The sequence below is a fragment of the Zonotrichia albicollis genome, chromosome 14, assembly GCF_047830755.1.
Source record: "Zonotrichia albicollis isolate bZonAlb1 chromosome 14, bZonAlb1.hap1, whole genome shotgun sequence".
NCBI classification, from domain to species: Eukaryota; Metazoa; Chordata; class Aves; order Passeriformes; family Passerellidae; genus Zonotrichia; species Zonotrichia albicollis.
Window position 1 is genome coordinate 5,362,544 of NC_133832.1, and position 14,896 is coordinate 5,377,439.

General features: G+C 52.6%; 1 protein-coding gene across 2 annotated transcripts in view; it reads right to left on the bottom strand.

The window, feature by feature from the left end:
• The window catches only part of DRP2 (dystrophin related protein 2), a 30,842-nt gene that overhangs the window by 13,267 nt on the left and 2,679 nt on the right, over positions 1-14,896 (bottom strand). Inside the window, exons 2-7 of one of the 2 annotated variants that reach the window (XM_074551790.1) lie at positions 9,451-9,587; positions 4,042-4,175; positions 3,082-3,238; positions 1,946-2,066; positions 1,126-1,394; positions 218-364 (exon numbers count right to left, since the gene is read on the bottom strand). In XM_074551790.1, coding sequence (XP_074407891.1) covers positions 218-364; positions 1,126-1,394; positions 1,946-2,066; positions 3,082-3,238; positions 4,042-4,175; positions 9,451-9,558 — 936 coding nt within the window. In that variant the 5' untranslated portion in view covers positions 9,559-9,587. Of the gene's footprint in view, positions 1-217; positions 365-1,125; positions 1,395-1,945; positions 2,067-3,081; positions 3,239-4,041; positions 4,176-9,450; positions 9,588-14,896 lie in introns of those variants that run through there. The other variant, XM_074551789.1, reaches the window with a different exon arrangement.

The following is a 14,896-nucleotide window of genomic DNA, read 5'->3' on the forward strand; positions in this document are numbered from 1 at the left end:
CCTCACACTGCCTTCTCCTGACCAAGACCTCTGCAGATTTACCAGACTCTTTCCTCACCCTGAACTGATGCTCTTCTCTCTCAGGAGCACCAGCTATAACATCCTGCTGTGCCAAACCTTACTTTATCCTCCTTGAAGGATGTCAGCAGTGAGAGCCCTTCCCAGCACCCTCCTGCCCATGGTTTATTTGCAGCGCTTGCTCCTGACTCCCTCCCACCTGCAGCTGCTTCCAGCGGGTGTTGATCTGCTCCAGGGTGCGGGAGCTCTCCATGCACAGATGCACGTCTGAGATGGCGAGCTGGTGTGCAAGGTCATTGACCACCTTCACCCCGTCCTTCATGGGGGACAGCTCCTCTTTGAACAGCTGGAGTGCAGCGGGGATGGGGACACAGAGCAGGGGAAGAAGGAAGAGAAGTAGGTGAGTAGCCAGGACTTGGATCTGATTCCTTTGCTACAAGCTAGGGTGGGCTAGGGACTGCCAAACCACTGCTGACCAACCCTGCCACAGGGTATCTTAGCAGGGGAAAAAATACCCAGCCCAATCTGCAGCTAACTAGGCTGCAAATTACTCCTGATAAATTGAATTATATTTAATGATTAAATTAAATTTAATGATAAATGAAATGGGGAGGCTGCAGATTACCCCTGACAAATGAAATGGGGGGCTGAAGATTACTCCTGATAAATGAAATGGGGAGCTGCAGATTACTCTTGATCATTAAATTAAATTTAATGATAAATGAAATGGGGGGCTGCAGATTACCCCTGATAAATGAAATGGGGGGCTGCAGATTACTCCTGATAAATTTAATGGGGGGCTGAAGATTACTCCTGATAAATTTAATGGGGGCTGCAGATTACTCCTGATAAGTGAAATGGGGGGTTGCAGATTACTCCTGATAAATGAAAAGGGGACAATGACACAATGACTCAGATATGCTGAGCCACTGTACCTGTGTAAGGTCTGTGACATGACAAGGTGCTCAGGGCACTGCTGGCCAAACACCCCCTCACAAAGCAGGAGGGCTGTGGGAAGGAGCCCTTGGCCCTGGGATCCCAGGTGATGAGGCTGCCTTGGATGGAGCAGCTCTGCCAAGGCTGGAGCCTCCCCAGAGTCAGAAGTACCTTGGTGGACTGGATGTGCTCAGGCAAGGAGTCGATGAAGAGGTCCCCGATGGGCTCCCAGGTGTCCCGCACGCTCTCAGCCTGGTCCAGGGTGGTGCTGAGCTCCTCCATGGCCCCTTTGATCTCCAGCAGCTGCTCCAGGGTGCGCTCGATGTGGCGGTGCTGGTCCACGCAGCGGGCTGTGAGCTTCTCCCAGAGCTCGCTGGCCACATTGGCCTGCTTCCACACAAAGCGGCTGATGTTCTGGATGCGGTGCCGCGGAGACACATCTGGCAGGGACAGAGGGAGCAAACATGAGAGCCCAGCCCAGGGCAGAGAGGGGTAAGGGGTGGAGGGAGGACAGGGAAATTGGAGATAAAATAATCCAGGGAAAACTGGGCAAAGGGAAGGAAAACAAGTAATAATAGTGTCCATAGCATCCATAGTATCCGTCTCTGCACCAGCTCCTCTTCTCCATCCTCACAGGCTGTACTGCCATTTAAAAAGCTAACCCAGAGCACATCTGGTGCTGCCTCATGAGGTGCCCCCATCATGGACTGCATCAGGAGCCTTTTCCTGGGACAGCAACACTGCTCTGTGCCAGTCTGACCCTTGGCACTGGGCACAGCCTGGGCACCATGGTGTGGGGGAGAGCACTGGTGTGATGCTCTGTGCCAGTCTGACCCTTGGCACTGGGCACAGCCTGGTCTCACACCACGGTGTGGGGCAGAGCACTGGTGTGCTGCTCTGTGCCACCACAGGCACCTCCATCCCACCCTCTCTGGGCCAGCCCAGGAGGAGCTGTGAAACCAGAGAACAAAAAGGGGGCAGCTCCACAGACCTTTGCTTTCCAAAGTTGGTTCTTCTAATTCCTCAAATGGGTGCTGGGAAAGGAAAGCCTGTGCTGACTCCAGGACAGAGTAAATGTATGGCCCCCGAGACTTCACTTCTTCCATGAAAGCCTGCAGAGCAGAGCACAGAGATCAGACTGCAGGCTGAGCCAGAAAGCTGTGCCCTGGCTGCCCCCTTGACAAATGCTGCAGTGATTTATTCACCCCAAGGCACAAACCTCCCTGGAGGCACAGAGAGAAGTCAGTGTCAAGAGAAATATTTTTGCAGTTCAGGGAAGGAATGACCACCTGGCAGAAGGTGGCTCCTGCAGAGGTTTGGCCTGGAGTGGGGAGGCAGAGCAGCAAGCCCAGGATGGTGTGTTGAGCCAGGGCTGCACAAGAGGAGCTGTTTTATTTATGGTGCTTTCAGAGGCACTGCTTGGAGATGCTCTTCACTCGTGCCGTGAGAGCATGGCCACACTAACAATCCTTCCAGCAGCTGCTCAGCAACAGGTCCAGCTGCTGCAGGAGCAAGGAGAGGAACAGCAGGATGCCCAACAGCAGCACATCTGTCAGAGGCACGCTGGTCTAGCATGTCCTCTCCTCCCCTGCACTGCAGCTCCCACACCAGTGCTGTCTGTTGATGGGCTGTTTGTGCATCCAGCAAGGATGAGGGATAGCAGCAGTAAACACCTTAATTTTGTCTTCAAGGTAAAAACAACTAAAGCCCAACAGGCACTGGCAGTGAGAGGAAAATGCTGTGAACTTGGGAGCAGGAGACTCTGATGTGCCTGGGGGTACCCCAGGTATGATGATAACATGTTCCTGCAGCCACAGCACTGCCCCTAGACCAGCTTTCCCAGGCTCCAGCATCCCAAAAGCAGAGGCCAGTGAGAGGCAGGACACAGGGAAGTCACTACAAAGGACAGGGTCCATTACCAGCTGCAGGTGACTCGAGGCTGTAATGTGGGTTTGCTGTCTAAAACCAGTTGGGCTCTGCCTTTTCTCAGAGCAGAGATGGAGTCCCTCAGGGGCTGCTGTGGCATGGCAGTGACAGGCAGGGCTGTGCACACACAGGGCAGGAGCAGGGGAGCAGCTGCAGGGCTGTGCACACACAGGGCAGGAGCAGGGGAGCAGCAGAACTCACCGCGTGTGTCTCCTTCTCCTGCTGCACCAGGAGAACATCACCCCGCAGGGGCAGCTGCGCCGACAGCTCCTCATCCTTCTGCCCCAGCCAGTCTATGATCTCCTGCAGAGGCACCTGCAGCTTCCCACTGTGGTCAGAGAAGGCCTCCAGCCGAGCCCTGGCAGGAGAGCAAGGACAGTCAGACAGACAGACAGACAGACAGACAGGAGTGGAGCAGGTTCCCCAAGGAGGGGAAGCACAGCACCGTGGCTGGGTGCTGACCCCAGGGACTGGCAGCACACCTCAGCACAGGCTGTGCATGACCCCCAGCCAGCAGAGAGCCTACACTGCCCGGTGGGGTGAGACAGGAGGCACTGGGGACAAGGACCTGGAGCCATTCCTCACCCTGGAGCCATTCCTCACCCTGGAGCCCAGCAGAGAGGACAGCCATTCTGCATTTGCCTGTGGGTCAGAACTGCTCTGGCTAGCAAGGGGGGCTTGGAATGGCATTTACATGTCTGGGCAGCTTCCAGGAGCCTTGGATTAAGGCAGGAGACAATTAACACGCCCCAGTTAAGCTCTCTGTCGTGCTGGAGTTGCAAACTCTGGCAGTCTGGAAGGCATGTTCCCCTCATGCAGGCAAGAGGGCTCCCAGTGAAGGGATGGGCACAGAGGAGGTGCAGGCAAAGCCATGGGGCAAGAAGAGACAGCTGCAGGGGTGGCAGAGGACAGAGAGAGCAGCAGAAAGCAGGAGGGAAGGAGGGGAGGGAGGAGAGCTTGGGATGGGTAGAAATGGAGGAGATGCTTTCCAGCAAAAGGAGTTCAAAAGCCTGTGGGCCAGAGGGGGAGCTGAGCCAAGGTCACTGTGAATTCATGTGGCTCATCAAGCAAAAGAGTTCAAAAACCTCCTGACAGTCAGAAGCAGCAGGCAAGGCTGGGAGGCCAGGCCAGCCTGGGGCTCGCTGCAGGCTCGACTCTTACCGAAGGCTGTGGGATTTTTTTTTGATCTCGTTCCAGCAAAGATTCATCTCCAGAGGGGCCTGGGGCCCGGCAGCACTGCTGGGAGCCCGGGGGGTCACACACGAGGGTCCTGCACCATCCTGGGAGGCTTCAACCTGCGCAGAAACAGAACCACACTGCATCCAGAGATTGCTGCCTGGTGCTGTGGGAACTTGCCTGGGGACACCCACCCCACTCTGCCCTGACCCTGACTGGATTTTTGACTCTCAAGGGGGCTGCCCTGCTCCTTAGGTGGTCTGTTAGCAGCACCCAGGAAACTCCTGGGATGCAGTGCCATTGTCACCCTGTTTCTTTAAGATTTTCTAAGCCTTCTGATGTTGACATTCTTGCAGTGAACTTTCTCACACACTTTCTGTAAATAACACATTGTTTTGCATTCCTTTATGGAGGAGGAGAAAGTTGATAAACTGTTGGTTTGTCCAGTGTCATTGGAGAGGTGGCACTGTCACCCTCCAATCCACTGTCACTTTTGGAAAACTATAAATCTTGGAGTCAGAAAATTAACTCCCCTTTTTTCTTCACCTTGAGAGCAGGGTGTGAGCTTGTGTTCTTTCGTGTCCTATAGTGACAGCGCAGCTCCAGCAGCACTCAGAGCAAAGGTGGAAGGGAGGGTTCACTGCACATCTCCTGTTCTCCTCAGCTATCCAGCAATGAGCTTATCTTGCTGAGAGCTGTTAAGCCAGAGCTGGTCCTTATGTGTCACAGAGCCTGCAGGGCTAATGATGATTTTTCCCATGTTACACAGAGCTGCTGTGCTTCGAGAGGAGGCTGATCCTGCTGTTCCCAGGGACCAAGGGGATCTGCCAACATCCTCTATGCCATCCCCAGTGCTGGCACTTGCCACCTGCTCCTCTACAGAGACTCCAGGATATTCCCTGCCTGCATGGCAAATCTGAGAAGCCACTTCTCCTCCACAGATGCTGCTTCTCCTCTGCAGCCCTCCAGAATGAGCAGCCGTGGGAAGGGTGCTGCAAAAAGGCCATGGAGAGGAGACAGCAAATCCCAACCCAGCCAGGCAAGGGAGGCACATCCAGCTGGAAAATCTGGGTTGTGATCCCTGGACAGCAAATCCTTGCTGGAATCCTCTCCTGAGCCTTCAGCACTGTATCATGCCCCTGCTCACAACACACTCTGCTGCATGTGCTGGTGACAGCAGCACACAGCATCAAAAGCCCCTGACACAGGACTCAGCGAGTGAGAGGGGATTTTCTCTCCAAAAACCACAGTTTGTTAAGCAAAACACATGGACACTTCCCCATAAGTGAGACATCAATGAGCTGTGTTGGAGAAATGGCAGCATTTCGATCGAGTGCTGCTTTGATATCAGAGCTCGCTTGAGATAATTATCCCCAGGTGCTTAATCAACCATAATTAAATGTGTTAGTACTTTCTAAACAGCATACAACAGGCCAGATAAGGGCAGCTGCCTTGGGGGAAAAGCAGCAGCTCTTGCAAGGGGAATGTGTACATACATACTTGTCACTTGTGCTGTCCAGGGGCTCGTGGAGGTGTCTGGAGAAGCAATTCAGCCAAGGCGAGGGGAACAACAGGCAGGAGAAAACAACCAGACAAGGAATTTGGCTGCACAGCTAAAAATACCCCCTCCACACCAGTTCTCAGAGAAAAATCAAATGATCGCCAAGACTGGTGCTAAGTTTGATTCATCTAAAAACATCCAACAGGCTGTTCTCTGCCTCCCCATCCTGCCACTCCAGAAACACCAAGAAAACAGAGAAAACCATCACCCACAGAGTTCACAGGATTCTTGGGGCCGCGGATAATGATCCACTGAAGCTAAAAATGCTGCTTGCACATAGAAAAACCAATACTCTGCATGTGCAGGTGCTCATGGCCCTGAAGTAGGTCAGTGCCTGGGAACTCTCCAACCCTCCCCTCTATCCCAGGGGATTCCAAAGGAAGGATCAGCTCTACCTGGGTGCCACCACACACAGCTCTGCAGACAACCCAGCCCTCCCAGCCTTATTGCACAAGTTAAAAGCCCACCACGCCTGCAGCTCCCAAACCTTGTAGACAATCACGTAGCAGTGGCCAAGCAGAGAGCAGGTGCTGAACACCTGCTTCCCTCAGACAAACCCCCTGCAAGCCAGCAGAGAGAGAAATAAATGCTTTCCTGTTGGGAAGATGAAACAGGGAAGCCTTATAAATATGATTGCCTAGCAAAAGATTTTGAGAATATGGAAACTATAGGTGAGATTGAAATGAAAGCAAGCTTTGACATCTCTTAGTTACTGAACAATGACAAAACAATGGTGTGGCCAGCTGAAGGTAATCCCCTTTTGATGGAACAACACCCTCTGCTTGCAGACAGGTCCAAGGTTCAGAGCAGACACTACAGCTTGGCAGAAGGGGTCCAAAGAGGAGTTTTTAGGGTTTAAAATGTAACACAGCATGGTAATGTAGTGATCCATATAGGCTGTATGTAAATGCTATAGAATTTGTATATTGTACTAGATTAGTTAGTGAGAATCAGAATATTCAGCACAGAAGATGATTTATTGTATTGTAACAGGAACTTTGCTCGCTTGCCCCTCTTACTCGCTTGCCGCTTTTACACTCTTATGCTTTTGCTCTCTTACCCTTTTACTCTCTTACTCTCTCATCCTCTGTACCCCTCTCTTAGATCTGCTCTGAGCTGTGTTTGGCAGCTCCCAGCAGGGCCCTGCACCCAGGCCCTTTGCAATAAATGCAATAAACCCCAAGTTCCAGCCCTGGCTGCAGAGATCTCTGTCTCTGTCCATCCCAACCGTGCTACCCCACAACACTCCAACACTTTCCCTCTGAGCATCCCCTCAGCATCCCTTCCCCAGAGCCCCGGCAGCCCGGACCCTCACCTGTCTCAGGTTTATGTTGTGGCTCCCGCGGGCTGTGGCCGGTGCCCCTCGCTGCTCCCAGCCCCAGCTCCGTTGGAGGAGCGGGCATCGCTCCCGCAGCGCCCCGGGCAGGAGCGGGCACGGCACGGCCGGAGCCGGCACGGCCGGGCGCTGACCCCCCAGGAATGCGCAGGGGGCGGCAGCCATCCCTGCCAGCCTCAATCCCAGCTTTGTCCAGTGGCATTCCAGCGGCCTCCAACCTGCCCCAAGCCCGCGGCTGCCCTGGAGCACGGCGAGGGCAGGGATGTGCCCATGGGGACAGCCCCAGGGGACAGCAGGTGTGTGCAGGGCTGTGCTATTCACACGGCCTCTGAGCGAAAAGAGGCTGTGAGACAAGCAGAGAAGAGGGAAAACACAATTCTTATCTCGCTTGCTGTGCTGTGTTGTGCTAAAGTAGAATGCAATAGGGAGATGGTTTACCCAAAGTGAGGATGTTTGGTTCCCTTGGCTATCAGGGCCAGGTGTGTGTGTGTGTGTGTGTGTGTGTGTGTGTCAGGACTGTCACAGGACAGTCAGGAGAGAATAAGAGATGAGTGCAGTGTGAGCAGTTGTGAGCAAGAGTGAGTGCACGGCAGATTCAGTTTAGATACAATGGACATAGTATAGTATAATAAAGTAATTCATTGGTAATTCATTAGCCTTCTGATGATGGAACCAGATGCATCATTCTCTCTCCCCTTTGTTGGAGTCACCTTTGATTTACAATACAGGGTCACTGGAAAAGCCATCCCTGCGAGGGCAGGGCAAAGGGGATGTGCTGGGATGCCCAGAACAGACCTTGGCTCCAATGCTGGAGCACACACGGAGCACACAGGGGTGTTTGCCAGGAAAGGGATTTATCCAGGAAATCATCCCATCAAGCCTCAGTGACCCAGAAGGTGAATAGGTTCTTGAGATCTGCCCTTATTGTCCCCCACGTGTCCCTGCACAGTGTTGGGTACCAGCAGATGTTCATGCCAGCCTGGACCAAGTGCCAACAGTTTCTTTTTGCCAAAAAGCTCTGCGCTGGCTTCTTGTGTCCCCCACAGTCCTGACGCCCAGAATTTTTATCGTGCTCTCTTCCACCTACAGGGAGGGAAAGAAAAGCTCCCAGTATCTCCCCCTCTCTTCCCAGAGGGTGCTGCCCTCCCTGTGGGACCAGCACAGCCAGCTCCTGTCCCCAGCACCCCTCAGGTCCAACAGATGGGAGAGCAGCTCCCAGACTGCAGGAGGGGGCTGCAGTGAGGAAGGGCTGTGTGCAGCCTGCCCAGAGCTCTCAGCAAGGACAGAGAAGCTGTTTCCTAGGCACCAACAGCAGCCCTTCCAACAGGGAGCTGTCATTAACACTGCTCTTGCTCCCACTCCCCTCCTCTCCCCCAGCAAATCCCACAGGGCTCTGATCCCTGCTCAGCAGGTCAGGAAGGCTTTTCCCTGCTCATCCTGTTCTATCCCTCTCCCTCCTCACTTCATTTGCCAGGCTGTTTATCAACCACCACTGGCCCACAGCAGCACTGTAGCAGCCACCCTGGGGCCAGGAACCCCTGGCTCAGCCACCAAGAGCCTGTCCCTGCCTCATCCTTGCAGCTGGAGCCTCTCCAGAGGCAGCTCTGCCTCCCTCCTGCACACCCCAGCTCCCTGAGGCAAACAGGTCCAGGCTGATGGTCAGCCACAGCAGGGAGAGACCTCAGGCTCAGCCTTGATTCTCATGCTTGGAACGCAACAAAAAAGGAAAAGGCAGAGCTGGGACCTGGTTTGTCCTGGGGAGAACACTGCCAGTGCGCAAGGGAACCTTTGGCAGTGCCCAGACAGGTGAGAGCACCCTGGGACCAAGGGCTAAAGAGGGACCCACAGCCTGGCAGAGCCCAGGCAGCCTCTCCCCACAGCAGAGGGGCTAAAGCACCTCATGACAGCCCAGTGCAGAGCACAGGCAGCCTTGCAGACAGCTGCCAGCACACCTTTCTGTCCTTCCATCTGCTCTACCTTTTACCCAGAGTCCCCAGAGACCTTCCTGCCCCTCTGCTGAGGAGCCTGGTGAAGGAGGAGGGACACCAGGATCTGTCCCTCAAGATAATTAGATTAGTAAGAGGTCAGATTCCTGCTCTGCCTTACAGCATCAATACAACCCACCAGGGGCTTATTTCCAATCTCCTCTCTGCAACCAGAAAGAGTAGAAAAGCTGCATTTTCACCAAAAGCTGACATTCTTCCAAGTTTCCAGGAAAGAAAAATGCGCCCAACCAAATACATGAGAGGTGTTTACAGTAGCCTCTGATTCTTTATTGTGGAAGAGCTCAGAGTCCAGCTCTGCAGGTCTCTCCTCCCCTGCTTTGGGGAACACTCTGCAGCAGCAGTGCTGGAGCAGAGCACACGCTCTCCTCCTGGAGGGATGGGGGCTGGAGCTTCAGCCTCCCCTTCCCCAGGGCAGAGGGGCTGCTTTGCCCCCCAGAAAGCTGCAAGATGTGCACAAATCTGCCAGGGAAGGGCTCAGGGGCAGCTCTTACCTGAGAGAGCGGGCGGGCAGGGCTGCTGTGCTGCGCCTGGGCCGGGAGGGGCCACTCAGGACACGGAGGGAGGACATGGAGCCATTCCTGCATCACCAGGGGCTGCATCAGAGCTGATGGTCACGGGCATGGAGCACCTGAAAGGCAGCAGCAGAGTGCCTGGGTCAGCCTGCACCTCCTCACAGAGCAGAGCCCCTTCCCAGCTGCCCGCAGCGCAGCTGGAGACTAAAGGCAGCATTTTTAATTTAATGTACTTCTACCGGTGCTACAATCTAGTTTCATCTAAGCATCCAACTCTTTTCTTCCACCTGGTTATGCAATTTGCTGTTAGTGCGTCCCACAGACTATACTGCACTTTTAGAAAGGGCTGGGTTTCTTGAACTGTACAAGATGCCCATGGTTATAGAAAGGGAGAGAGGATCTCACTAGCATGGCCATTGCTCTAGTTGTGGTTGAGATAACATTCACTTTCTTCCTAGCAGGTGGTACAGTATGGTTTTTAATCCAGAACAACTTATGTTTAGACAGAACAGACATTTCCCCATAACAGACAACATTTTCAAACATGTTTTTTCCTTTTATATTCAGAAGGAAAACTGCCTAGAGCCCCAGCTTCATGTATCTCATACTGTGAGCTGGATTTTTATGAGATTTTGCTCATTATGAGCTATAAAATTCCCTTCATTATCCCCATTTTTGAACTGCATGACCTGTAAAGCCAGTTAGCAGTGGCCCCTGGACTATTCTATAGATCAGAAATGAGACCTCTGCTCACAATGCTGCTGGGTTTTGTTGTTTGGACTCCAAATGAGCTAAAACAAGGATTCATTTCATTACCAGCACCATCTCAGCTTTATGGAAAGCCACGAGAAACAGAGCTCAGAGAAGACTTGGTGACTGTTTTCCTACTTTTACAAGGTGAAAATCACCTGCTCCAGCAGACAGAGCTCATGGCTGCTTGCAGGACAGTGAGTGATGCTGATGGGAGGAGGCTGCTGGCTCCTCACACCTGGACAGCTGGGGACCCCTCCTGCTTGGCAGGGCAGGGCAGGATCAGGCAGCACATCCTGCACTGACAGCAGCCACCCTGCACAGCTGAGGAGAAACCCCCCTGGCCCTGTGCATGCTGCCCATCCCTGGCACCTCCACAGCCTTCACCGCCCTGCCTGAGCCTCCTCTGCCTCTCTGCCCTCAATTACACACATTAAGAGATTATCCTGTGATTTTTTTTTTTTAATCTCTGAGTGATTTTTACAGCTATAATGCTCTCCCTTTGCAGCAGAACAGCCTGTGCTGAGCTCTCCAGCAGGCTGACGGTCCAAGGTCTCGTCCTCTCCCTCTCCTGCCCATTAGCTCCAATGAACACTGCAGGCTGTGCATCCCTGCTCCTTCCCCCATGCAGGGAGGGGATTATCAAGGGATTATGAGACCCACATTAATCATTATAGATTCCAGGGTCTTCAAAGCTCTGCAGCCTCTTGGTGCAAATTCACCACACCCAACCCCAAGGGTACAGAAGATTTCTGACAGAAGGTAGCACCACCTCCTTTTCCTCCAGTGCTTGTGCCATTTGGGCTCTGTTCCTCTAAATGACACTCAATCTAGCTGAGATACAATTCTCAGCGTGTGGAAGGCTATTTTTCCTCACAGCCCCTGACAGAGGAATGCCCCTGAGCTCTTCCCCAGGACAGGGAAATCCATGGATTTTGCAGAGAGGTTCTGTGATATCTCACTGTAGCTGCCATCCTGAGGCCTGGGTTTTCCTGTGCCACAGTGCAGTGAAACTGCAGCGGTGTGTGCTGGCCAGAGGAGTTCAGCCAGCCCTCCAACAGCACACACACACACACACACACAAACACACACACCTGGGCTCTCTGCTCTTAGCCTGGCCCCTGGCAGTGCCTGCCACCAGCACAGAGAGCAGGAGCAGTGCTGGGCAGGTCAGCAGCTCTGCTCTGAGTGCATTTTGCCGAGTGACAGCTGTGCATGCACAGGGCAGGTGCACTCTGAGACAGGGGTGGGGAACCCTGCTCCTGCAGGTATGCATGTGTGGGGTGTCCACACTCCCTGCCAGCATCATGGAAATAAGGACAGGCATTGCTGCACTCCTGAGGCTCCTTGTGCTCCTCCAGGGATGGCAGAGCCCATCAGGACACAGATGGCACAGGGAGCTAAAGCCTGTCCAAGGCAGCAGTCCCAGCACAAGTTGAGTGCCAAGCAAAGGGCAGTGCCCAGCCGTGCCCTGTGCATCACCTCGCTGCCAGGAACACCAGAGCAGGGTGGAGGGCAGTGCTCAGCTGCCCTTTGGCACTCTGCAGCAGCCAACACAAAGCCCAGAGGTAGAGAACCCAGATGGGACTGAGTGAGCTGCACAGCAGGCAGCACAGAGGAGCACATCCAGGGGAGGGAGAGACAACCAGACAGAGAGGCACGTCTGCAGGCAAGGCAGCAGCTCCACGGGACCCCCTGCCAAATTCCCTGCTATTGCTGGAACCAGGCAAGGAGAAATGCTCTTGGATCTGCTCTGCTTCTCTGCTGAGGCACACAAAACAGCTCCAGTTCTGGCACTCCTACCTCAGTGCTTCATACAGTTCTGGGGCTGGGCACTGCAGCATGTGGAGCAGATTTTGTGGATGCTTCCTGGCTAAATTGCTGCTGCCTGATGCCTCCTCCTGTCAAGAGCCAAACCTGTGATCCACTTTGCCTCTCCCACACCACCATCCACCTTCTGAACTCTGCTTTAGGTTGGTGCTGGAGCCCTAGCACACAACAGCCAAGGTTCAACATCATTCAAACCAGATTGAAGTGCAGACAACAAAAACTCTCATCCCCACAGCCTACTCCAACCTCTAATTGAAATGAGTTGAGAGATTCTCCTTTGGAGGGCTCAGGAAACAACGTGGTCAGGCTGTTCAAACAGATACAAAGTGAGCTTGGTCCCCTGGGCACATTTCTGTGCAAGCAGAACAAGCATCAAGGCTCAGGTGAGAATTCCCACAGGTGGGCGCTGCAAGAAGCAGCTGCAGAGTCACCATGGAGCAGGGACTGGGGCACTGCACTCACACAGTGGAGACAGCAGGGAGGGAAACCCTTCCCATTGGCGTCTGTCACCTGTCTGTGCTGGAGGAACCACTCCAGGCACAAAGGTGTCAGATCAGAGGCATCAGGTACAACCTCCTTACCTGGGGCTGTTTTGCATCCTCCCTCATACAAAGCACCCAACATTTGAATCTGCTCTCAGAACACCCTAAGAAATGAAGCAGTGCATGTTCCACAGTGCTGTGTGAGAGCTCCCAAACACTTCAGTACCCAAACCACTACCACAGCTGAGACCTTGTTGATCCTCTAGCTGAAAAATGAGAAAGCCAAAAATCTGGATGTTACTTTTCAACAGATGAATGCTTGGGCATTAAAGGTACTAAAACCAAAATAATTGCCTTTTTTTCCTCTTCCTACTTGTTACAAATTCAGCACCGGAGAGCCTGTCCCACTCCCCTCTTTCCAGCAGTCTGACAAAGGCGGCTGGAACAGCCTTTGCCCAGCCAGTCCTGCTCCAGCTCTGTCACACAACTCTGCACCACCCAGGGATCTCTGTGCCCTCTCTGCTTCCCAGACCTGCTGCAGCAGCACCCCTGGCTGGCTGGAGAGGCTGCCCCAGCTCCCCAGCACCTCTCCTCCATCCCAGCCAAAAGGAAGATGCACAGAAGATGCTCATGGTGCACAGAATTCTCCAATTCTGCTGCATTTGTTTAAAATCCTCCTGATAGAAACCCATATTCAAACTCCCCCAAACAGTTTGGGAATTCACAGTTCAGTGAGTGAATTCACACTGCAGCTGACCCTCCATGGCTATAAGACATCCCCCAGGATTAGAAACCTGTCCCAGGCAGTAGAGTGTCATGTTGAATTTCCAGATCAAGAGGTCTCTCAATCACATAGTTTATGCTTTGATTTCCTAATTTCCTCTTAAACATTTTTCCCTGAAACTTTCCACTTCAGATCTTGGCCTATAAGGAAAAAAATATGGGAACATCTTGAGGCAAGGCAGCTCAGCTCAGCCTCTATCCCATGAGGAGGGTGGAAATACAAACATGTTCCCTGCTGCTGGAAATGTTAATGGCTTTGTTGTTGTTTAACTTACTGTACAGAGAAGTAATAACATTTTAGCTCAGCATGTTTGGTGTCCTTTCAGGGGAAAGGTGGGAGGCTTGTGGATATTTCAGAGTTCAGCTCCCATGTAGATGCTAACAAAGGCAGCATTCCCAGGCTGACAGACAGCAGGACTCCCTCGACAGCTAAACAACACATCCTGTTTCAGCAAAAAAATGATTTTCTGCACTTGCAAGTAAATAATTGAAGCCTGAGATCGCAGGCCAGATGACCTACTTCCCAAGACCCCACTGGTCAAGGTTTGGTGAGAGAAAAGCAACCTTTGTCCCAGTGGGATCAACATCAAAACAACACAGAGCACTGGCCCTTCATCTCCATCTCTTTACAAACCCAGAATAGATACCCAAACACACTCCCACAAAAATCATCCGAACATTTTCCTGGTGTTATGTGCTCCCATGTACCCTGAAAGGGACTGTCAGCAATCTTCCACACATGGGAGCATTTCCAACCCCATCATCTGAGGGCTAAAAATCCCAGAGGCCAAAGCTGGGCATCACACTGCACTTCCACCAAAGAACCAGGGCCCCTTTATTAATTAAAATGAAGGGTGCTTCAATTAAGCACCTGTGCATGAGAAGTAACATAAAACCTCAGTTTATCTGGTGGTGAGCAAGCAGCACAAGATGTGTTATTCACCGAGGGTGGGTCAAGTGGGGACTCTCACATCTAATGAGCTCCTTTCTTAAATGGCCACTTGGACTTGGAGCTCATAACCAAAATGTTATTTTAATTCAATGGATAAACAGGTGCCACACATCTAAATAAGGAAGCAGCATCCTTTCCCCTGGCTCACTCACTCTCCATTTTCCTAAGCAACAGAATACACACACTCACACAACCTTAAACTGAAAAATTTCCCCAGTTGGCTTTGCACTAGGAAACTGTGGTGATGATGATGTCCCCACCTCACCAGGTGAGTGTGGGTGTATGCCCACAACATGGTCATGCAACACTGACTACCCTTCTCTAGGCTCAAAAATAACTTAGGGAATTTTTTTAAAGGAAGATTGAAAAACCTACATTTCTTTTGCATGTCGTTTCAGACTCCCAGCTGGGTTTTAAGTTGCTCCCTCTAAAGCTCACTTTTCCTAGGAGCTCTTCCCCTCTCTTAGCAGCTTAAAGTACTGAGATAATGACTCGAGCAGGCAGAGGAGCCAGCTGTGAGCCCACAGCCCTGCTGGGCTGGACACAGAGGAGCTGCTGCCTGCTAGACCTGACAGACAGAAGGAGCAGGAGAAGAGCAGGCAGCAACCTCCCAAAAGGGACAGCAGAA